At 41.2% G+C, this 24,169-nt stretch overlaps 1 protein-coding gene and 1 pseudogene across 1 annotated transcript in view; one reads left to right on the plus strand and one right to left on the minus strand.

The window, feature by feature from the left end:
• The window catches only part of PLA2G4C (phospholipase A2 group IVC), a 30,596-nt gene extending 12,859 nt beyond the window's left edge, over window positions 1-17,737 (minus strand). Inside the window, 8 exon segments of the mRNA XM_052785833.1 lie at window positions 1,065-1,118; window positions 2,170-2,310; window positions 3,812-3,929; window positions 4,200-4,398; window positions 6,094-6,236; window positions 7,428-7,544; window positions 8,556-8,596; window positions 17,524-17,737. Coding sequence (XP_052641793.1) covers window positions 1,065-1,118; window positions 2,170-2,310; window positions 3,812-3,929; window positions 4,200-4,398; window positions 6,094-6,236; window positions 7,428-7,544; window positions 8,556-8,567 — 784 coding nt within the window. The 5' untranslated portion in view covers window positions 8,568-8,596; window positions 17,524-17,737.
• On the plus strand, window positions 15,708-23,807 carry LOC128141226 (olfactory receptor 10A7-like; annotated as a pseudogene).
• The last annotated feature ends 362 nt before the right edge of the window (window positions 23,808-24,169 follow it).

The following is a 24,169-nucleotide window of genomic DNA, read 5'->3' on the forward strand; positions in this document are numbered from 1 at the left end:
GTCCACTGCAGCATGGAGCCTCTCACTCCTATAATTCATCACTTCCTTCTATTGGTGGTCAGGCTCCTCTGGCTCTCATGCTTCATTTGACACAGCTCTCAGTCCCTCATGCTTGCAGTCTCTCGTCTTTCCTGAGCATACTAAATGTATTCCATAATTGGAAATCTTCAGGTGGAGCAGGAGCCTTCCTCCTGGTGTCAGAAGTCACCAGCTTCCAGCTTTTGCCATCGTGACAGTGTCCACTTCCCTCTGATATGCACAGAGCACTTCTCCTTTGATACAGTTGGAATTTTGGCTCTTCAAGCTGCACAGTCTTGGATAAGATCTGGACAATCTCTGCCTTATCATCTCAGATGCTGTGAAGTCTGCTGACCTCCTCCTACAGATCCTTTACTTTAAGACACAGATCCTCAACAAGCACAATTCTGCAAGCTGCAAGACCACTTTCTGCTTCCCCAGCCTCAGCAAGAGGCCACAGGCACTCCCTGCAGCTTGAGACCTGCAGAGCTGCAGCCTTCTTTTGTAGCTCCATTTTGATGGATGCCTCTGACATTAGAGGGAACATTACTCCAACAGCTGCTGGAGACCATACCCTGTAATGTGGAACTGTAATTGCTGAGGGAGTGGATGCTGTCCTCAGCAGAGCTGCTGGCCCCCTTCTGTGTGAGTTGCTGTGCAAACTGCTGCATCTGTAGCCTGCCACTGCTAGTTGTGTTCTCAGAAGAGTTCACATGGGGAAATATACACTAGGCTGAATGATTCTCATGTTTTATCTTAACCCTGTTCTTTAAACTAACTGATGAGTATTTCAATCTTTCATCACAGAATCTTCTTTCATTCCTGCCACTCTCCATAAATGTATTTCAAACCACCATCAGCAAACTTTCTTGGCATTCTCTTGAATGCTGGAAGAAGGACGATTAGAGTACCAGTAGAGCTTCTGTAAGGCATAGCTGTATATCTGTTTGGAACTAGAGGACCGCAGGGATTACTTGAGGGTAATGTGAAGTGTGCGCTCAATTTCAGCAGGTACAACAACTGATTTGACAGAAAAAATGTAGTACCTCGTATAAACTTTAGAATTTCTTCTATGCTTCCAAGTGCACTCCCCCATAAGCCTGAAACAAAAAAAGAAAATATGCTTGAAGTGATTGCTTCATAACAGTCTCACTAAGAATTCAATCCAAGTTTGCCTTTCAGTAGTACACTTCTCTTAACTTTCAAAATCTGTAAGACAGATGTCTAAATCAAAACTCCTTGCCTAGTCTTCCCTTACTGTCTACTGAAAGGATTATACACCTCCTGAGGTTATTTACTCCCTCTTCCTCCTACTGGGTCTACATATTTTTGTGGACCAGCTTTTTAAGTTACTTAAGGCCTGAGTCCCCTGGAAAACATCAGGTACTCTCACACATCAGAACTCTTGGTCAAGCACTTCCCTGGGTGAGGCTCACACATGAGCCTAAAGGCATAAGTAGTCTTCATGGATGTGTAGTGTTTATTTACTTATTTTTTTTTCCTGCTGAGTGAATTAAATAGTAAGAGCTAGAGTGCTTTTTTTTTCTCTCCTGTTTCCACACCCCCCACCCCCACCATGATGCCAAGGGTGTGTTTTGAGGAGACGGGGACATGAAGTCATTAAATGCAAGATGTGTTTAAGGATACTAGATACATTTAGTTGTGTCACAGACAAGTGAGATGAGATTTGCAGCTATACTGCTTAGGTAGGGAATGAAAGAACTTTGGACCTGGACTGAAACAGAGTGAAGCAAATCAGCAAAATAGGAGTTACCAGTCCTCACAGCAGGATGTATCTAATTTGGGAAGCATCTCTCCCTGTAAAGTGAACATGCTGGGATTACAGAATATTTAGACATCCAGGCTGGGACGAAATATAACTATATTAACTTCAGTAATCTACAGTGTAGGTCTCTAACTAACCATAACAACCACAGAGAATTGGTCAATGTAGACAGTGGGGTGTAGACAAGCATTCAGATGTTCCAGTTTGAACGTCCAAAGTGAGACAAACTGCTCTCCAGAATTCGTATACTATTATGCATGCATTCATACATGCATGCAATAATAGATGTATTCCTGTTACTTACAGAAAGATACAGAATAGCTAACCATATCTTTTTTCTACAAAGCAGAATTAGGAATATTCACCTTGCATGTAACAAATGTGTTTCTTCTTCCCCCTTTTCTTCAGCTTACCCTTCTCAAATTCACTTCCAAAGTGTTTGGTACTCACAAAAGCACCCAAGGCAGTATATCCAACCTCATGTGGAGTGAATTCAAACCAGGTCCCTGAGAAAAATCAAAAACAGCTTTGTCACTCAATATATTGGAAGCATAGATGACCTCACTGTCCCAAGGTAGCATTTTGGCTGTTTTTCTCTTCCTTTCTAAAAATCCCCTGATATTAGCTGACAAGCATGAATCGGCATATGGGGAACAAACTAAGTCGTAAGCATGCTACCACCTGCTCTTTGATATGCTCTTGGTGTCCTTCCCACCCTGGCCTCCAGCTGCCACACCAGAAAGGTCTTGGTTTCCCACAGATCATGTGTCATATTGTACAGCTCTGTGCAGACCTCTCAGATGTGTTAGATGTCTCAAGGGCCTCCAGATGCTTATGCATAGACGACAAAGTAATCCTGTTCACACAACCTAAACCTGCCCTAAAATTCTTCAGAGTCAACGAAGAGGAAGAGACTGGGCTTGATTCAAGTACCCACAGATATGTAACTCGGAACCCATGGTACCTAGGGACCTGTGGTGAACTGAGTCATCTGCATGAGGCCAACAGTTATGACACAGGACTGAAATAACACTCATAGTCTTTTAGAAAAGTAGATGAAGTAGGCAGAGTGTGGTAAGGCATCTCAAATGGAATCACAAGCCTCTGTGTGGACAACTAAATGAAGTCTGTCTGCTCCAGAGAGACATCGATTATTTTAACAGGTATGGAAAATAAAATTTGGTAGCAATGGTGAAACTTTTTGTTGGTTGTGACTATTATCCCGCACCCACCAGCCTAAAGTAGAAAGCCACCTACTCTCCAGTTCATAATCCCTTCCTTGATCACATTTCCTTTCCAAAATGAAGTTCCCAGTTCTCACTCAGGCCTTCCAGGATTATCACAATTCCAGGGCAGTTTGTGCTTTATAAATCAAGTCCCGTCACCTTAAATCAAAGCCTACAGTTGCTAAGTGGAAGGAGATGATCTGTCCTCTGTGCACAGAGGGATAGGGGAGACAGTCAGAGTTTTAAATTGCAGTGAGGGAAAAGTCAGTTTAGTGGGACAGGGTAAAAGTAGTTGTTTGAAAGTAAACTTCTCCATGTGAAGGCCTTCTCCCTAACTACTGAAAAAGGATGTAGTTGCCTAGTTCAATTTTAGAAGCACTGTGTTATTTTGAAGCTCCACATAGGGCTGGCAGGTATTATAGAGCATTTACAAGAGATCTGCACCCTGCTGAATACTCAGGTGGAGGCCAGGACATCTATGATGGCACTAAATGCCTAAGTTCAGGCTTCTACATTTTGAAGATGTGTTTGATTGACATTTTATTTAATCTGTTCAGCCCATTCTATTGTAGGAATGCCTCACCTTATCCTAACACAAAGGCCACTTTTACAGAATGTGATTCAGCCCCTGGAAGTGCTTGTTTTTCTCCATTATCTATAAACAAAGACATAGGCTGACAAACTGTGATCGGATGTCAGCACAGTTAATGCCTGGCATTAAATTAAAGGAACATAATGCATGGTATTTAAGATACAGTTAGACTAGGAGCACGTATTTTACCTGGAAAGGTTCCACCTTCTTCATTCAGTTTTTCCTTATCCACTGCTGCATAAATCGGGTAAGGGTTTATTCCAGTCTCTGAGGCCTCCCTGTGGTCAGCCAGCTCATTCTCATCAAACTGGAAGATAAGTAAGGGCTTCTTAAGGAACATAAAATGCCCCTCCCCTCTGTTATAGCATGGAGGACACCCCCACTTAGGAGACTGGATTAACCAAGGAGTTGGATTAACCGCTTCTACCTTTCCATATCTAGAGATAAGATGTCATGCTCTGAAATATTGCTTCGATTTATACAACTCCTCAAAAAAACCCACCCACCAAGGTCAAATTTAGTTGCAATTACTCTGAGATCTTCAAAACACTCCCGAGGTTTGCAGTTAGCTTCTTACCTGCTGCAGTATTTGGTATACAAGACAGGAGGCCCAGAAGTCTGTGAGTGAGTAATGTTCATCTTTTGATGACTCCTCTAAGGATTTTATTGCCTTTATGATATGCCAGGAGAAATTACTGAGGTTTTTGCACAGTTCCTTTTCCAAGTACATCAAGTTTTCTGACCATTTCCCATCTCCATACAGGAGGGACATGCACCTTTTAAAGAGAAAGAAAAGTCCTATCTCTAGCAAGACACTTTGCATCATAGAAAGGTGTCATTATTCCCTGATCACTTACTTCCCAGCTGCATACTGATAATGTAATTTAATTAGTTAGATGACCTGAAGCTGGATTTCAGCTGGCTACATGCCATATATTAAGGGTAAATTGCTGCAGGAATACAGGTTTTGCAGAAAGCTTTAGTGGGAAAGATGTCAAATCTGCCAAGACACAGATAATCCATCAAAGAACTCAGAACAAACTTAAACATGTAGAATCATGTCATCATTTTGCACTAGAGACTTGTGACATTTTTTTGTCTGTTATTAGGACCAATAAAGCTGGTACACTTGCAGAGTGACATCATCCCCTACTAAACTTACAGCTCTCAGCTCATGCTAACTACCTGCAGAGTTGTAAAGGCTCACTCTGTTGCAAGACCAACTCCACAGCCTAGTTCAGGTATAAATTAAGGTGTACAACATTACCTTCTCCACCTAGAGCAGCATGTGTCTTGACTCTGTGCAGGGAAGGAGATGTTCTGGATTACTGCAGACACCATATATGGTACCTAACCATAGACAGTGACAGTTGAGGTAGCCTAAAGTGTTCAAGACTTCCACCCTCATTTGACAGACAATAACATAAGGTCTGTGGAACACCTGTGTCCTCTTGAACCAGCTGCTGAAAACCAGACGGGATTTCCTCCTAGGGCATCTGAACTGTCACTGGAAGTCTGCCTTTAGAGAACATAAACCTATCCCCTTAAGTAAAATGGAAGGAGAGGTGTGTATGTCACATACAGATACACGTACTGACATATCTAAATTTAGGAGTGCTAGACGCAGACAGAGTTCTATCGTTGCAGGGCAGATGTCTGTATGTGACCTATAAGCTAGACTCCCTTCACAGTCATTTCATTGTAACGAACAATCCTAGCATGTCATTCACATGCTGCACACGGGCCTTAAGGTAAAATGGCTCATGTTCGTGAATGTCATTTCTTTTCATTGCGTAGAAGATAAGACTAAAAAAGTAAATGAGGTATAATAGTTCAAGACCATAATCATACATATATAATGCCATTTAACCTGCCACAAGGATGAGTGACATCACCACAGATTTGATAGATTTGATGCAGTACATGCAGGAGACCCAGTGCTCTTCCAAACTGGTAGGGGGCCGTCAAGTAAGTACCTGAAATGGCGCTAGGTATTTACGTTTAGGCACCTGACTCGTTCCCATACACTTGAGAGATGTAGCTTAGTGGCATGGGCCTCTCTTAAATATACCACAGCCTCTATTTAAAGAAGCCCTTGTGCTTCTGAGTAGGATGCTACGCAGAAGTTTTCAACGCTTTCCTGGCTGCTCCTCATGGCCTGTGAACAGGGAGAATTGTCTCCTCCAGAAGGTAAGACTGAATGGCCAAGTGAGCTCTTTTTATTTGAATCACCATTGAGAGACGCTAAGTTCTTCTCTGGGGATCGAAGGTCAGTCTTGCTGGACTGTAGTTGACGTCACGAATATTCCCTGTGCCTCCCACCATTATACAGGCAAATATCTCACCCACCACTTGGTTCATCTGTTGTGAGTCCAACACAGAGTTCTGAACAGTGATGAAAGTGTCAAATTGCTATTGAATCTATGGAGCAGGAAAACCATTCATGATCAGACCAGAAAACAGGCACCTACCAAGTGGATCCTGACACCCCACACAGATACATGACAGCATCCAAGAAATTCTGTTTCTTCAGCTCAACCAAGGTTCCTAGCAGGGCTATCATGGCACGCAGGCCCCCGCCTGATCCCAGAACAACGATATTAGGCACATTATTCTGGGGAGTGGAAGACAGAAAACACATTTCTTTTAGAGCAAAGGCTTAGCAAACACACAGGGATAAAGGCTATTGTAATTCTCACCTGGCCTGCTTCCTTGCTTTAGGACACATTCCACAATCTGCCTCTTTCCCCCTATTTCTCTTTTTCCTTTACATCACAGTCATAGAATGGGTTCTTCTTTGTATTGCGCTATCACTTGTCTTCCTGGTACTGAAATTTATTGTGGCTATGTTTCTGTGCTTTAGCTTCAAAATATAAATAAACCTTGAGCAGTACTCATTGTGTTTCTCTAGATGTCACCTCTATTCCCTTTTTGTCACCAAGGTAGAACTATTACAGCCAACCATGGAAATTTCTCAAGAAGCATGTTGTACTGGATCTGGCTGGAACAGAGTCAACTTCCTTCACAGCAGCCCATATGGTGCTGCGGTTTGGATTTGTGGCTAAAAAGGTATTGATAACACACCAATGTTCTGACTGTTGCTGAACAGTATTTTCTCCCTGTCCCATGGGAGGGGGGAGTGAACAAGCAGCTGTGTGGGTGTTTGGCTGTTGGCCAGAGTCAACCCACCATGCACGCCATGAGGATAAAATGAGCATGGAGTCAAAGAAAGATGTGTGCAGAGTTATACTCTATGCCTGTGTTCAGAACATATGAAAACCCATAGGGCCAGTGTTCCTGTATCATTGTATGTGATGGTATGCATCTGAGGATGAAAGGGTTCAAAGGTAGAGATGAAAGTGTGCACAAGAATGCACAGAGTGATTAGAGAGATGTGTGTGTGTGTGTGCACGCTTACTAGGATACAAACACATTCAGGTGGTTAACTGTCTGTGTCTGTTTCACATGGTGTATTCATATATACACATATCTGCAGATTTATAAAAATATGCATGTATATAAATATATGCAAGGGCAGGTAGATTAACTAATTAATTAGCTGATAGATATGAGAATTGCAGCCGGGAATTCCACTGAAAATTCTGTGTCCTGCTCCCTTTTCTCTCCTTGGAAATTCCCAGCCTGAATCCTTTTCCCAGCAGTGGACAGAAAGCCTGCACTGGAAAACTTGTGATGACAGATGATGCTTCCTAGGGACTGGACCTCACCTCAGGTGGCACTCTGTGTGCCATGCACATCACTGGACTGTTATCCTTCTTTCCTTAATAGGACTGTCAGTGCTTACCTGGTCACAATGAATCCCAAGGTTTTTCAGACACATCAGTACTTTTTCTCTTCTCTTCTGAGTGGCTTTTATCTCACCTTCTGAGAGATTGTGAGACAGACGGACTTCATTGTCGTCCTGGCATACAAAGGGAAGGGGCATACATTCAGGGTAAGAACATTTCTCACTGCAAGAAAATCAATACATGGGATCCATACAGACGACCCAGCTTTCTACAGACTAGCCAATGTTCATTCTGGGTCAATACCTAACAGCATCGTAAAGAAGATCAGGGAGCCCATCTTTGTATTACATTTTAAATACAGGATGAAAGAGGCAGTATTTATGAACCCCATAAAGAAAGTGAAGAGGAAGGAACACAAACAAAAATTTCAGTTCTTCCAGATCAAAAAAGCCCTCAAAACTCCTGACTGAACAAAATAGTCCATTTTCTAAAAGGAAACATTGTTTTGCTTGTTAGCATTTTTTCACAACAGTAACCGCAAATCTGAAATATTTTTCTTGTTGAAGCGATTTATCAAATTCAGTGAAATTCACTAGTTGATATCCTTGAGCCAATGGTGTATTTTTCAGTTAAAAACAAATGTCTAACTTGATCTAATGTTCACACAGCCTGAAGAAAAACAGCTTTCCTAGGTTTGTATTGTAGATCAGGTATATGCCTGTGGCAGCATTCATCTCATTTATCATTCAACTTCAGCCTGAAATCTGCAGTCCCCTGAGCATTGTTAAACATCAGTGGAGAGCAAGAAGCACTTCTGGAGTACCACTCCTAAACCATATTTCAGACACCCCAGAGGTGCCTGTTTAACTCCACTATGAAATGTATTCACAACTAGCTCATATGTAGAAATCTATAATGCAGATGTTTAAGGTCAGGTAAGATGAATCCTACCCGTGTTCTGATTCATGTCCTGGAGGATCCTCTTTAGCTATCATCTAGAGAGGAAGTCTCAAAAAATGGAAATTAGTCCTTACAAATACTTTGTAGAGGAATATTAGTATGAAATGCATAGAACATCCATTTTAAAAAACAATCATGAGACAAGTGTCATAGAATGTGGACAATGAAGCAGTCAGAATAGGGATTAGGAAATAGAGGGGAAACCCAGGGTAGAAAGAGCATACCTCGGTAGCCATTGAGATGTCTGCCTGTGCTTCCTGGAGACCTAGTGAAAAGGCAATGCAGCAATTTCTTAGCTCAGAGTATCTTTCAAACTGCAAAGGAGTTGAATTTATTTTCCTACTACACTCTTCCAGGGTCAGCCAAAAAAACCAACAAACAAGTGTTTAAAAGGTCTGAGTAATTATCATATTGCATCACATTAGTCATCACCTAGGATTAATGACTCACAGCCTGAGGGCTTTGACTGCTCCACCTTGTCAATATTGCCAATATTGCCGCAATTTCCACAGAATGCTAGCATATGAATATGAGACATTTGATGCCAAAAGATTTAATAAATATTGTATATAACCGAAGGTAATCAAATGACCATCATTAGCTTAAACAGTTACACTACCATTGGCTGTTACTGCTTACTTGACTCAGTCTGATTTGATAACATATATGAAAAAGCTGTTTTAGGTTTCCAGCATCCTGCTTCCCAAGGGGAGAATGGAAGCTTCCTGATACAGGTTGAATATCCCTTTGGCCTAACACCCAGCTGTTAACAACCTAACCTCAAGAATCAGATAAAGAGTAGTCTTACGGGTGTGTGCTTGTCTATATAAAAAACCCGGCAATATTCTAGCTCCCTGGAAGTGCTGAATGCTAAGTGCAATATTCATTATGTGCCTGCCCAGTCCATAATGTCTCCAACAGAATTTAAAAGGCCACTACTGCTATCCAATAGAGGTTTAGTCTCAGGGTGGCCATGTTTCAATATTCATTTTCTTCTTGGTATCATGACTCATTTTCTGAACTGCAAGTATGGGCCCTCCTTAACAACAAACCTCCTGTGCCAACCAGTATATATCATAGTCTATTGATCACAGACAACTGCTGGGATGGCAGGAGTGTAAAACAACATCCACCTAATTCCTCTTTCTACCATTAGAGATGAGCTTAGGACACAGGTTAACTGCTTCCCAGTTGTACAGTCTAAAGCACTAGACAGTTATGCAGGTGTCTCCTGGTTTATGCCCACACTCTCAGAAAACGCCTATGCAGACGGAATCCTGAGTGCCCAGCACAGTGCTCAGCATATTCAATAGCTATAATAAGTGGAAAACAACAGATGCATAATTCAGATAAAGTGAGTTTCCTTTGCAAGATCTTAAATAAAAACATGCTTGTATCTCTCCTTTGATTATGTAAGGAACATAAATATCACAATGAATCTATGTGAACAAAATAATTTTCTTGGGCTCAGGCACTTAATGAAAAAGTAACCAAAATGGAGATATAGGAAGGACAATTAGATAACAGAGTCAATGGTTATGTGAATTTGTGCCTTCTTGGTGTGTACTAAAACTTGTCCCTAAGAGGAAGTCTACTTCATCTTTACTATTCCTTCAATCTTTGCCAAGCTTTAAATGTTGTGATACAAAATTTAAACGTTGTGATGAAAATCACCCTCTTTCTCAGTCAGATTCATGTTGGTTTTCAAAGTTTTTCACTATTTCCAGAATCTACAATGGTGAGAGATAGGTCACATGGACAACACAGATAATTTTCCAGTAGGAGGTGGGAGACTATCCTAGAGCTAGCTAAGAACACAAATACATGTTATTACCTCTCCTGGCTTTTGTCCACATTCTAGGATGTGGGAAATAATATTTATGCCACCTCAACAGAGTGCCCTTGATGCCCTTAATTGATTGCATGGATTTCAAAGTATGTTGGCTGAATTAGCTAATGAGATTCCCTTGGAACTGTCCCTGTTGAGCTGGAAGGAAAGAAATTGAACAGTTATATAGCATTGCTTTTTCCATGATATCACGTATTAAACAGATTTTCCTCATTAAGGTGTATATGCATAGCACACTATTAACAGAGAGCTGGTGAACAGAGATGTATAGCCTACCTTTTAAGTAATTTATTGCTGCTAATTCTTCTACACTGGAGCAGTAATAATTCAACAGAAGGGCTGGTGAGCACTTCAAACTTGGGGGGGGCCAGTCCTGGCTACATGAATTTCTTCAACAAAGTATCTTGCATCTCACAAGAAAAAATTTTCCTCAAAAATCACTCTGAACATTTCCAAAACAGTATTACTGAACAAGGCCTCAGATGTCAGTTGTAAAAAAAGGTGATGTGTCCACTTGTCTATTTCACAAAATTAGATTCTACTGAATAACACAAACCGTTCGCACACTCTAAGGTGGACCTTGGACCTTATGTCAGTTTTTACCAGTTGGGATCTGGTCAAGAAGAGAAGCCCTGCTTCTACCAGGCCATGGAATGGACAGTGCCTGAAGCAAAATCTCTGGCTAATGAGGATTATAACCAGAGAACATCATGTTCAACCTGCCTGCCTTTCAGTAATTCAGTGAGACATCGGTGTGGGGGCTGAATGACCCCAGGATTTCTCTAGGTCTACCTGGAAGAGGAAGAAACTTTGTTATGAAGCTCACCCCAGTTCCCTCAGCAAGTGATAAGGTGCTTATCTCCCTCCATTGAATACTTATTAACCTACCACTCCCAAGCAAGCTGGTGTAATTGTATCGGAGAACCATATTGCACAGAGGTACTAGGTGGGCCTTATAATCAAGAAAGATACCTCACTGAGACTGCTCAAGGACCAGTAGAGAAGAACAAGAATATGGCTTACACCGAAACATAAATGATGATATATTGAGGTACTGTTGCTCTTAAATTGAGTAGTTAAGAGAGAACAATTACAAACTTATTGCAGAAAACATATGGAAACTCATCTGGAAAACACAACAAAAAAACAGAGAAGTCACCACATATCAATTAACACAAAGCTCCCGCCCAGTCTCATTTTTCAGTTTTGTTAATGAAGAGCAACATCATGACATTGAGTTGAGTTGCTACTATTTTATTCATAAGTGACAGCAGCCCTCTGGTGGGTGCCCATTTTTATTATTAGCTGCAAAGCAAGTGACTGCAATGCAGAGAACTGTGAATTGCCAGAGGAGAATGGGGCAAACGAATCCTAACCCCAGTGCCCTCACAACATTATCCTGCCATGGCTTGTTGAGCCAGGACTCCTTCCTCACTTCACGTGTCCTCCAAGCAGATATCTGCACAAGAGCTGGAAAGGCTCCCCTCCTAGTCAACGGAGAGATTTAGGCATTTTAGTGTAATTAATTAGACCTAATTCCAATTTCACCTGAGAGTAACCATTCTGCCACTGCAGTGCTCTTGGAACAACAGGCTTCCAGCTGCAATGCCAGAGAGGAGTGCATTTCATCTATGGCATGTGTCAGCCACACGTGAATGGCTCAGATACCTTAGAGTTCTCAGAAGGACACCGTACACTTGACATGCACCCTTAACATTCAGCCAGAAGAACCTCAACATTTTTGCAAGCATCAATAAAATAAGTGAGAAACAACTGCTTTTGTTTGCATTGCCAGGGAGATGTTTTAAATGCAGGTTTTCTTCATATGCACTCATCTGCTCACTGTCACTTGTAGGTTCATTACCCGCAAGCCAAACAAAACCACATTCAAATAAAAAAAAAGTCATGCCTTCCTAAGATCAGCAGGGGTTGATTTTTTTGGCTGTTACGAAGACATGAGCTTTTTCCTCTCTTCCATAAGCTTCTGGGTTTTTTCTTATGTGTTAATCTTTCATGCATTCCTCTGAGCAGCACACATTTAATAGATAATGTTTTTTGTCTGTTTTCAGCTATTTCATGCACAAAATTATGAAAAAAAGGTATATGTATTCACAAAGGAAAGAAAAATACTCATTCAGTGAAGGATGTTAAATGAGAGAAATTGTGGAGAGAGAAGGGAGGCTGATAAGCTATGGCAGGTTGTGGAATGACTGCTGGAGGTGACTTATTGATATGTCCCCCTCTTAAGGGAAGGTAAACCTCCAGGGTGAAATGCAGTGCATATACACAAAATCTGTTCCATAATTCCCTAAGCAACATAACCTGCAACCTTAGATGTTAGCAACACCAGAGGAGTCTGGTATGCTAACTCTAAGAGAAACGACATGGAGGGTGGAGCGGAGTGGAGACACCACGGCCAGGCTCTGTGATATCACTGCAGGGATAGGGAACTGGAACTGCTGGAACAAGAATGGAAGGTCCCTGCATTGAATCCACTGAAGCAAGGAGGTGAAATAATGGGGGTTCTGTCAATGCTATTGTTTTACTTCTGATTTATATCATAAGTGCCCAGTTCTGGAGTAGTGACATGCTAAATCATGTTCTCTGGGTGAACTTTGCTCATTATAATCTCATTATAATAACAAAACACACCTCCATCCCCCAAACTACCTGCCTCTGAGGTGTGACCACCCCTCACTGAGCATGTACTCTGAATATTCCCTAGCATATACCTTTAAAAGCAAAGCAAGAGAACTTTATAGCAATCAAAGTAAAGGTGTGTATGACTAGAGTCACTCAAGCTCCACCTAAAAATTAAGAAAATATAAAAGGGCTCAAGAAAGGAGGAATGTTAGGGAAGACACCATCATAGACAAGTTGGGAGAACATAGCTGACTTCTGGGATCAGTCAATGGGCTGAACTTCTCTTCCCCCTATAGGGACACCTTTTGGGTGAGATTCAAACCCTCGGTTATACCCAGTGCTTCCGCAGGAAACTGAGGAATCTCTGTAAAGTTTTTTCCAAAATTTAATATGCTTGTAATCAACTGTATTATTATTTGCACATGCTTTGCAGACAATGTATTTATCACCGGCAATCCAAAAGAACCTGTACTGTTGCTTTAATAAACCGCGCTGCTCATTAATCTAGATGTGATAGTTTGTTAACACAACCAAACTCCCTAAGTCTGGTAATTCTAGTGCGCTGAACACAGCTAAGCTGAGTGCAGTATGCTATTAGTGCATCCCGCATCATGATAGTTCAACATATTGAATGTGACTGGACTTATAGCATTGAATTGGACATCACTCAGAATTTAAACCTAGCCACGCCCAGCCCCTCTGACATTTGAGGATAAGCTGGAATGCAAGGAGGTTTATTTTCTGCCAAACTTCTCTACCCTTTAACGGAACACAGGTGGACACTAAATTTATTTGCCTAATGTTTAAAATAGTCACTATAAAGTTTCTTCTCTAGACAGCACAGATTTTATATATATATATATATATATATATATACACTAACTGCAGGAGGAGGTGCAACTCACTCTGGATCTATCTATTCCTCTCCACTGCCTGTAAAAGAACCCCTGCAGGCAAGGTTCATCTCATTGTTTTAGATACCAGGTTAACATCCCTGGACTTCTTTCCAGCCAACATTTCTATGACTGTAACAATCTCAAATACAGAGAAATAATTTCTGAATGCTGAAGTTGACAGAAGGCAAATGCCAGAGTAAGTACTTTTTATGATTTTTATCCTAGACTCAGCCTTATGCTTTTAAAATTTGCTAACAGCTTGGAGGTGCTGCAAATTTACACTTCAGTGATCCACAGAATCTTACGTGGTCCATCCATTCTTTAGTCCCACCTCCTGCCTTCGTGAAAGGTCAAGTATGATGATCCCTGCAAGGCAGTTATTTGGCTACTCATTTAAACCTTTTTGAAGTAGATTCCTCATCATCCTTTGACAACCCCTTTTTTCCTCCCTTCATCACCACACTGCAGAATTCCTCCAACTGGAAGGATTTCCATTCTGTCTCTTGCATTGAGAACTCAATTTTATTGTATCATTCCATCAGAGAACATATAAAGGAATTGATGACCATTTTATTTATCTCTCCATGTATAAAAAGATTGGTGCAGGTATGATATTCTCTCCTCTTCTTTTTTGTGGCCACAATCTTCTAGACTAAAACATTCATTCTTCTAATGCTTAATCAGATGGGGTTTCTTGCCTCTTCTTCCTCTCAAAATCTGCAATATATTGCTTTCTACAGATGTACTTTACCAGTGAAACTGAGGAACATGTCTCAGGAACACCAACGGCTTTTCCAAAGGCTTAGAAATCCCAATATGTTCTTGCTGTGACATTTTATTTTACTGTCTAATTGCAGAAACTTAGCAAGATGATAGAGAAAGGCGCATGATGGCAAGTTACACCTAAAGATAGAGGCATTTGGCTAGGTGCCTGTCATGTACCCTTCAGGGATGGTAATCCCCTTACCTTCCAGATGGACAATGATGCAATAATGCATTCTTTGCACCTAATCAGAGGAATCCCCTTGAATAAAAATGTCGTCTGTATATTAGTATACTATCACCCCTGGTTCCAGTGGGATTTGTTCTAATTCCTGAGCTAAATCCTGATTTGATAATGCAGGGCTATGTCTGAATCTTTGAGGTAATTGGGTAAAAGTGTACCAAATTCCACCCCAAGCAAATTGCTTTTGCCCCTCAGGTTTTAAGGGGACCATGAAAATCACATCTTTTACATCCACAGTAGCCATCCAAGGATGGGCTGTTTGCTCTGTAGTGAAAACAAGATATGTGATAAATGAGATGGCAGCGTGTAGGGGTCCACTATTTTTATTCAATTTACCATCAAACACCAGGTGCCATTAGGTTTATGAACAGGCCACACAGGAGAACTGTATGGGGAATGAGTTTTCTGAATAATGCCCCATCATTCTAAACCCTGAATAAGAGTAATTACACCTAATGTGTCTTTAGGGCTAATACAATATTGTCGTACATGAATCAAGGAACTTTGGGGTAATTTAGGTGTGGCCTGTAACAGGCGGTAGACCCCTCATTTGGTATTTTACCTATAGAGACTGCGGAGTTTTGAATCCAAGAGTTTGGCACTCTAATGCCTAATGCAGGACAAATGGTCTGGAATTGTAATATATCCATACCTAATGTATTTAAGGTCCCTACCATCACGCATTCTTACATTTGGCAGGGTCAACTTTATCATAGCTACTGGGAGTTTTTGTCTTTCCCAGCAATCCATGCTATATAAATACTTTCTTGAGTTATCTGGATCAATTCAGGGGTGTCTCTAGCTTTAATGATGGGTATTGAGGCTCCTGTGTCCATGAGAAAAGGGACAGAATATTTATCATTTACCACTAAAGCTATACATGGATGTTTACTAATATTAATTCAAAAAATTCAGTCACTTCAGACAGGTCATCAAAACTCCCTGGGCTGGGAGCTCCTCCATTACTTTCCCAAAGGTGGCGATGGAGCAGCAGATGCAGCAATTTCCTCTAGCACCTTCCCACATTCAGTCTGCAGGTACAGTCCCTCTCACAATTACCCTATAGTTTCTGTAAAGTGGGTATAGGGAATCTGTCTAACTAGCCTGTCATAAATCCTATTCCTTGGAGGGAGGCCCATAAAAGTCTTGGTTCTGGATCTCACTCCTGACTGTCAGGGTGTCTTTTTGGGTGTGATTGATTCCTTTTAATAGGGGTCTTAGAATATTTTGTCCCCATTCTTACTATTCTGACCTCTCTTTGACATTTGGACTATCCTTACTTGCACTTCCTTTTGACATACCTCCTTCTCAGGGGTTCCCATAAAGGCTGTCCAATTCTGCAGCCTTTGAGCCATCATGATGTTCCAGTCATGTGTTTCACTGTGTAACATTAAGGCCAGGCTTTTTGGTCCCCCAGGTGCAGCATTTTGCAATAGTTTGGACTTCCCTCCTGCTGTTGCTATCATGGACATCATATTCTGGGGTATAGCACCTTGCTCATTAAGGACGTCCTGGGCAGCCAGCATCAGTATCCACTTACCTAGTCTGTCAGGAGTATTCTAAGGAGGGGGAGGGTTATAACCTTGTGGTCCCTGCAGTTGCCTAAGATCATGTATTATTGAAGATAATAGAGAAAAGGTGTTCTGTCCGGCCCCTGCCCTGGGGTTTTGAAGAAATATCCATCCTCCCAAGAATATTTGACTGGCTTCATTCTGATCAAGAATGATGGCTACAGAAGGCCCCTGCCACCCATCCTACCCAATCCTCAATCAGCTTCTTCCCACACTGTGAGGATGTGTTCCTTAGCTTCTTCTGCACTGTATGACACAGTGGTTGTAGTAGCCTGAGGTGGGGTTGGGGGTGTTCCTCCTGTGGCGCTGGCAGGGTCTGGAGGTTGTACTGTGTCAGTTTTAATAATAGGGTACAAGAGGGCCACTGGGGGGGCACCTGTTACCTCATATGAATCAGACTCAGGTAACTGTGTGGCTGAGGTGGGGGGAGAAGGCCAATTGTCATAATCAATATCAGAATCATCCTCCTCTTCATCAGCTCCCAGTGCACAGATCTTTTGAATAATCTCACTCCCTGAGACTGCACAGGTATACTCTCTATCTAGCTTTTGCAAAGCCAGAGGTATAAGATTAGTTTCTAACCATTGAAGTCGTTGGCTCTTTCTATGACTAAGAGATTCAAAGCTCTTGCCTCTGCATCCTTAGCTCACTTTTCAGCATCTTAAACTCACTGCTCAGCACCTTTTAGAAAAATACCTGTGTCCATTAATGTCTCTGGGAGGAGACCAGTGAGGGGTCCCTTGCCTTCCTTTGCTTTATGTTTGGAAGTTTCCTGCCACTTCTGAAATTCTGTTCACAGCATCCGCCAGTCAAGACAATTTTCAATGATCCATTTCCTGTCCCACCATGGTGTTTTCCATCCCCTGTTCTCTTGCATTTTAGCTGTTCTTCTACAGCCTTCTCCATGACCTGTGTATTTACAGAATCCCACTTCTGAAATCAGTTAATGTCACGGTCACAACCTGAGAGGGTTACCTGACCTGTGGGGACGTAAAGTTTGCGACCATCAGTTCATAGGATTCCGTAATACACAAGGACATGGAAGCATTGTTTCCATTAATTACTTTATTACAAATTACTAGTAGTAAAGAAGTATATATTGTAAGTTACTACAAAATTACCGCTAGTAAAGCAAGTATAAACTTATGATCATTTACCTATATGCACACCTATATATATATATATATATATGTATATTGTTTGAGGTGTTACTGGTATGGCACTCACCAAACAACTCCCAGGAGTAGAGCCAATCAATGACAGAAAAGTCTCACTTCAAAAATGACCTGTGACACAGAGTCCAGAGTCAGCCAGGCATCCAAGATGAGGGTCTGGTCTCTCTGGAAGATCTCATGCAGAGAAGCTCACATTAGGTAGATAGTGAGTTACTTTTATATCTTTGGTGTAGATAAGTAAGTGGGACACCAGTTCCTGGAACAGTTGTTGCTGACTTCTGCTTTCCTAGAAGGTCAGTTTGTTATTGTGGTTTCTTGGTTCTGTGCTTATCTCGGGCTCCGAGGTGTGCATATCAAGGATGTCCTTGCCTCCCAGCCAAGCAGATACCCTTCCCTGTCAGTATTTTTCCGTTATCACTGGGTTGCCTTTATGGCTGCTCCATCACTGTCAGTCCTAAGGCAAGAAGGCTCAAGAGGACCTTATTGCTTTGTACAAGTACCTGACAGAGGAGTATGAAGAAAGTAGAACCAAGTCTTTCGTTAAAACCAGGATAAGATACAGTAATGTAAGTTACTGCTTCAAGAACGCTTCCAATCAGTTATCACTGTAAGCTGAAATGACTCCTGGCACGGATTCCACATCCTTAAACTTGTCTCTTTTATTCTCTTTTCTCTTTCACCCTGCATTGCTGAGCACTCAGACCAGCAATTATATTACTTCTTATTGCTATTGCAATTATCATCTTCATTGTTTTTCTTTTTTTTTTTCTTTTTTGTTTGTCGTATCGATCATGCCACAGACCCAGAAATGTCATTAGAACCCTATGTTTAGTCAAGTGAATCCAGCATAAGAACACCAATGACAATAACAGGACCTTCAACATCTATCCTACACATAGACACCAACATATGGGTCCTGCCGTGCATCCCTTAACCTACAAACTGATTTTTTTCTCCAGTCTGTACTTCATTCTATCACATAGATCGGTTTAGCGGTCCAAAGCTAGCAGATATGATGATGGAATCGCCATGACTGGAGATAATCAAAGCTTGCTTGGACTAGGCCTTAAGCAATCTGATCTAAGTTGGCCGTGCTCCAAGTGGGACTGAATCAGAGAAAATCAGAGGTCCTGTTCAATCTGACTTGTCGTACATAGGACTTACAGAAGAACCACATCCTTCTGGAGCAGCAGCTGGAAGCCAAAGGATACATTATAGGTCATTTAAAAGGCACTGGGCAGTCAAGGTACATAAGTTCCTCCCCAAGGTAAAGAGTCAATGGAGTCTAGAAAGCTACTGAGATGACCATATACAGACTTTCCTGGGGTGATTCCTTGCCTTTGCATGCCATTATCTTCCTATGTACAACCATAAAAACAATCCTCTTGTAGCAGATTATTCACTGTGATCATATGCACCGTTAACATGATGGATTTCACTTTGCCTCTTGTGCAGATTTAATAAAATCTCTCTCAAAGCAAAGGAGTTCTCAGAACTTGCCTGAACTGCCAATTGTTTTGTTTGAGGGCACTGCTCCTCTGTTCGTCTGCACTGTTATATTGGTTTTGGCTGGGATAGAGTTAATTTTCTTCATAATGGTTCATATGGTGCTCTGTTTTGGATTTGTGACCAAAACAGTGTTGATAACACAGTGATGTTTTAGTTATTGCTGAGCAGTGCTTACACAGCATCAAGGCCTTTTCTGCTTCTCACACCGCCCTGCAGCAAGTAGGCTGGGGGTGCACAAGGAGCTGTGAGGGGACAGGGACAGGACAGCTGACCCCAGCTGACCAAAGAGATATTCCAGACCATATGACATCTTGCTCAGCAATAAAAGCTGGGGGAAAGAAGAAGGAAGTGGGGGATGTTTGGAGTTACGGTGTTTGTCTTCCCAAGTAACCATTACGTGTGATGAAGCCCTGCTTTCCTGGAAATGGCTAAACACCTGCCTGCCAATGGGCAGTAGTGAATGAATTCTTTATTTTGCTTTACTTGCACAGGAAACTTTGGCTTTACCTATTAAACTGTCTTTATCTCAACCCATGAGTTTTCTCACTTTTACCTTCCAATTCTCTCCTCCATTCTTCTGAGCCGGGGAAGCAAATGAGCAGCTGTCTGGTGCTTAGCTGCTTATTCACGTTAGCTGTCTAGATGCTATTTCTAACTTGGTTTTCCATTTGCAGAGAGCTAAATAGCTGCCACTTAAGGAAACACTTACATGGAGAAGAGAACAGTTTACTCTCTAATCCTTAACAGTACAGGTCGGATGGGTTTGAGCCATTCTGCACTAGAAAGTGTGGCCTGTTGCCATGTGAGGATCACAAAGAAACCATAGGTTTTCTTCTTCTTTAGTTTTGTTGGGTTTGGGTTTTTTGTGGGTTTTTTTTGTTTTGGGGTTTTTTTGCATTTCAAAACAAAATGGCTGATTTAAGAAATTCCAAAGTGTTTTCTCAGCAAAGTAGGCTACTCAGGCATGATTTTCCCTTGAGTGATCCATGCTGGCTGTTCCCAATCACTTTCTTGTCATTTCTGTGCCTGGATAGGGCTTCCAGGAAGATTTTCTCCATAGTCTTGCTGGAGAATGAATGAGGTAGTTTCCTATATTCTCCTTCTTGCCCATCTGGAAAAAGGGTGCAATTTTTTTCTTTTTCCAGTCATTTGGGAATTCTGCTCATTGCCACTGTCCTTCAAAGATGATATTATCCTTGCAAAGACATCACTTAACACCCTTGAAAAGAGGGATGAGGGTACTGTGGTTTTCTTACAAGCCTATTTTTCTTTGTGATAGTGAGGTCATTGGACTTTGCTGCTGTCACCTTCCCCCAAGACAGGATGTTGTCCCTGGCTAGTAGTGTAAGTGTTGAGTGTAAACAAAGCATGACTGCATAGAACCATTGCTCTTCCCTAGCTGGGTGGTTCAGAACATCCCTAATGCTCCTGAGGGAAAGAAACTGTAACTTTCCCAAACTTGTGCCATGGCCATGTCCTTTGCCTGTCTAGACTACAAAACTAAGAAAGAGTAAGGGAGGATGATAATGTGCAGTCATGATTCCCCCTGACATTCCTCCCTATAGCCTTCCATTTACTGCTCTTCCTTTTCTCCACCTCTCCTTACCTTCTGTTTCCTGCTCTATCTCATGGGAGGTCAAATCCTTCTGCTTGTTCTATGGTAGCATGTCTTTACAGGAAGGGTTTGTTAGTCAGGTAATCACCACATTCAGTGAGGTTCCATGTAGCTGTCTGGACCTAGAGAACAGGCTCATCCTCATTTTATCTGTCTTGTGTGGAGTTTTTCTGTTCCTGCAAGAACAGCTTATGCTAACCATGATGACCTGAACCACTCCTCAAGAAGCCTGAAGGAGAGTTCTTAGAGCTACATGTACCAGCATAGATATCCATAGTATACAGAAAACAGGTAACATGAGGCATTTTCTATGGAGGTAAATCACACACTGAGACATCTACTTTGATTAGTGCCTATAGGATATGTTTGTATGCCCGTTCAGTCAGTCAAGAAACTGAGTCCTATATTGTGACTTTGTTGCCTATAAATAGGATCTAGATAGGTAGAGCAAGTTTCATTTTCCTAACAAAGACATCTATTGCCAGTTTAGACACATTATGACATCTGGGACGTTTGAACAGCTTTGGTGGATAAGACACAGGACCTATATGAGATGCTTACCATTCTGGAATGGCAAATAAGTGACAAAAAAAAGGAAGTTAGATGTGTTTTCACTCCTTAATATTCTACTCTCAGGATAATTCTTTGGCTTTATACAACTTTCTTATTGTAAAAAAAAACCCCAATCCTCTTAAGATCCTCTCACAACCGCAATTTTAAATGCCTCTAGGAAAAGTGCTAAGGGAGTTATCATGCAAATGATTAAGAGCAGCTAGATGAAGGGAGATAACAGTTTTTTTCCTAAGAGAAATTACATGAAATGTGGGACAATCTAGAGCTTTTCAGGTGTAGTCAGGTCTGTATACAGAGAAGGCGGAAACACAAGAACAAGGGATGTATAAAAGATGAACAGGGAAATTCTCATACAATTTCATAAAAGTCTTTGAGTATGACACACTGAAAGTCTGGTGATGTTCTATGCTAGCTACACTCATCCACCAAGAAATGGTAAATGAATTAACATGGTAAGTTCTGTCAAGACCAAAAATGAATGAGGAAAAGCTGTGTTATATTTTTCTTGGAAAATAGATAGGAGTGTGAAATTTCATTTTACATTTCTGCATTTACAACATTTCTCTACATATTTTTTGCCTTTTCCTAGTTTCCTTCTTTATGAAAACATTGTTTTAAAACATAAAAACATCTTTCATTTTCAACTATCTTATGAAAAGAAAAAAATATCTAATTTTAGTTTTTCCCCTTCTCTCATACAACTTATGAGAAAGAAAAAAAAGGGTAAAAAGACATTAGAAACCATTTACAAGTAACTGAAAAGCCTTTTCTTTCTTCCTTTAAAAATAAGTACAAAAAAAATTTAAAAAAATCCAGTCAAGTTTAATGGCAGTGGAAATTTAGAAAAGGTATCATTATTTTGATGCTAATAAAATGTTGGTGATAAAAAAAAAACCTGCAGTAAAGATTAGCATATCCTCACCACGTGGCTTAAATCAGGGTGTCTTGCAAATACTGGCAGTGGAGATCTCCATCTCTCTGTCTTTCCTCCTCAACCTCATAGCTCAAAATATCCTTTGATCTCATGGTGTGGTTCAGAACTTTATCTGAAAAACATTATTCAAAACTGGCAGCTTCAGCATAACAGAAGATTGGGTGTTGTTTTGTGCTAAAAGTAAAGTGGAAGCAAAAGACAATTTAGAGATATTCTTCCCACATCCTGTATAGATTGCATCCAAGCTATCTTCATTAGGACTACTTAAGGGGAAAGCTATTGCCCATGCTGAGCAATAGTATAGCTGTGGTTGTTCCTATAGGTATGAACATGAAGGGGTTATGTATTTGCTTCTGCAGCTCTCAAGAGTGAGTGTGTTGATGCACCTCTAGGTGTAAGCATCAGGGGGATGGAAGGGAGAGTGGGGATTCTGCATCCAGATGCATAAACACACCTGTGTTTCTGTGTGACTGCATCTGTGTACATATAACTGCATGCCTGTATCTCTGAGTGATTGTTTATGTGAGTGGTTTAAATATGGAAGGGTATTTGGGTGTGTGCTTCTGAATATGTGTATGTGTCATGTTGTAGATGAATATCTAGACCTTCACATTGAAAAATACTGGTATTTCCCTAAGTCTGTTCAGGTGGCTTATAAAGCTATTTGAACTACAATCAGCCCATCTTATTTTATCATTCCATTGTCAATTTCTGAAGATACTCATCTGCAACATCATGACAGTGGAATAAACTGCTGGATTTATTTTTTCTTCAGATAGAGAATGAGGAAGATCTGAATTTGGGAAACATCACAAGAGTAACTCACTTCCTCCTGCTGGGTTTCACTCATCTTGCCCAACTCCAGCTCTTACTCTTTGTGGTAGCTCTCTTGGTCTTCACAGTCACTATGATGGCAAACATTTTCATTGTCCTCATTGCAACTGTTGACCTTGCCCTTCATACACCGATGTACTATTTTCTTAAGAATTAGTCTTTGACTGAGATCTGCTACAACTAAGACATTGTGCCAAAAATGCTGATAAATTTGTTGTCAGAAAGGAAGACCTCTTCTTTCACAGGCTGTGCTTTGCAATTGAACTCGATCATACTCTTTATCACATCTGAGTGTTTCCTGTTAGCAATCATGGCTTATGACCTATATGTAGCAATTTATCACCCATTACACTATGCTATCATCATGACCAAAAAGTCATGTAGGCAAATGTCAGCAGTAGCTTGGCTTTCTGGATTCCGTGTAGCAGTTGGGCTCACTGGTTGGCTATTCAGCATGCCTTTCTGTAAGTCAAAGTCAACCATTTCTTCTGTGACATCTCACCTGTACTGAAACTGTTGTGCTCAAATACCTACATATTCTAGCTTCTGGTGTTCATTGCCACTCTGCTTATCATGTTGCTGCCATTTATCCTAATCACTATCTCCTACATCTACATCACCTACACCATTGTGCAGATACCCATGGCTGAAAGCAGGCAAAGGGTGTTCTCCACATGTGCTGCTCATCTTGTGGTTGTTACTTTCTGTTACTGTACAACCTGTTTAATTCATTTACATCCCAAGTCAAGACTCACCAAATAACAAAAAACTTGTGTCTCTTTCCTACACAGTGATTATACTGATGCTCAGTCCCATCATCTACAGCCTCAGGAAAAGTGACATAAGGGAAGCACTAAGGAGAGCTTTTGGCAGAAGTTTGTGTATCATCTACACCATTTCCTAAGGGGGCATAAGTGGTGTAGATAAGTAAGTGGGACACCAGTTCCTGGAACAGTTGTTGCTGACTTCTGCTTTCCTAGAAGGTCAGTTTGTTATTGTGGTTTCTTGGTTCTGTGCTTATCTCGGGCTCCGAGGTGTGCATATCAAGGATGTCCTTGCCTCCCAGCCAAGCAGATACCCTTCTCTGTCAGTATTTTTCCATTATCACTGGGTTGCCTTTATGGCTGCTCCATCACTGTCAGTCCTAAGGCAAGAAGGCTCAAGAGGACCTTATTGCTTTGTACAAGTACCTGACAGAGGAGTATGAAGAAAGTAGAACCAAGTCTTTCGTTA

The sequence above is a fragment of the Harpia harpyja genome, chromosome 4 (genome assembly GCF_026419915.1).
Source record: "Harpia harpyja isolate bHarHar1 chromosome 4, bHarHar1 primary haplotype, whole genome shotgun sequence".
In the NCBI taxonomy this organism is placed as follows: Eukaryota; Metazoa; Chordata; class Aves; order Accipitriformes; family Accipitridae; genus Harpia; species Harpia harpyja.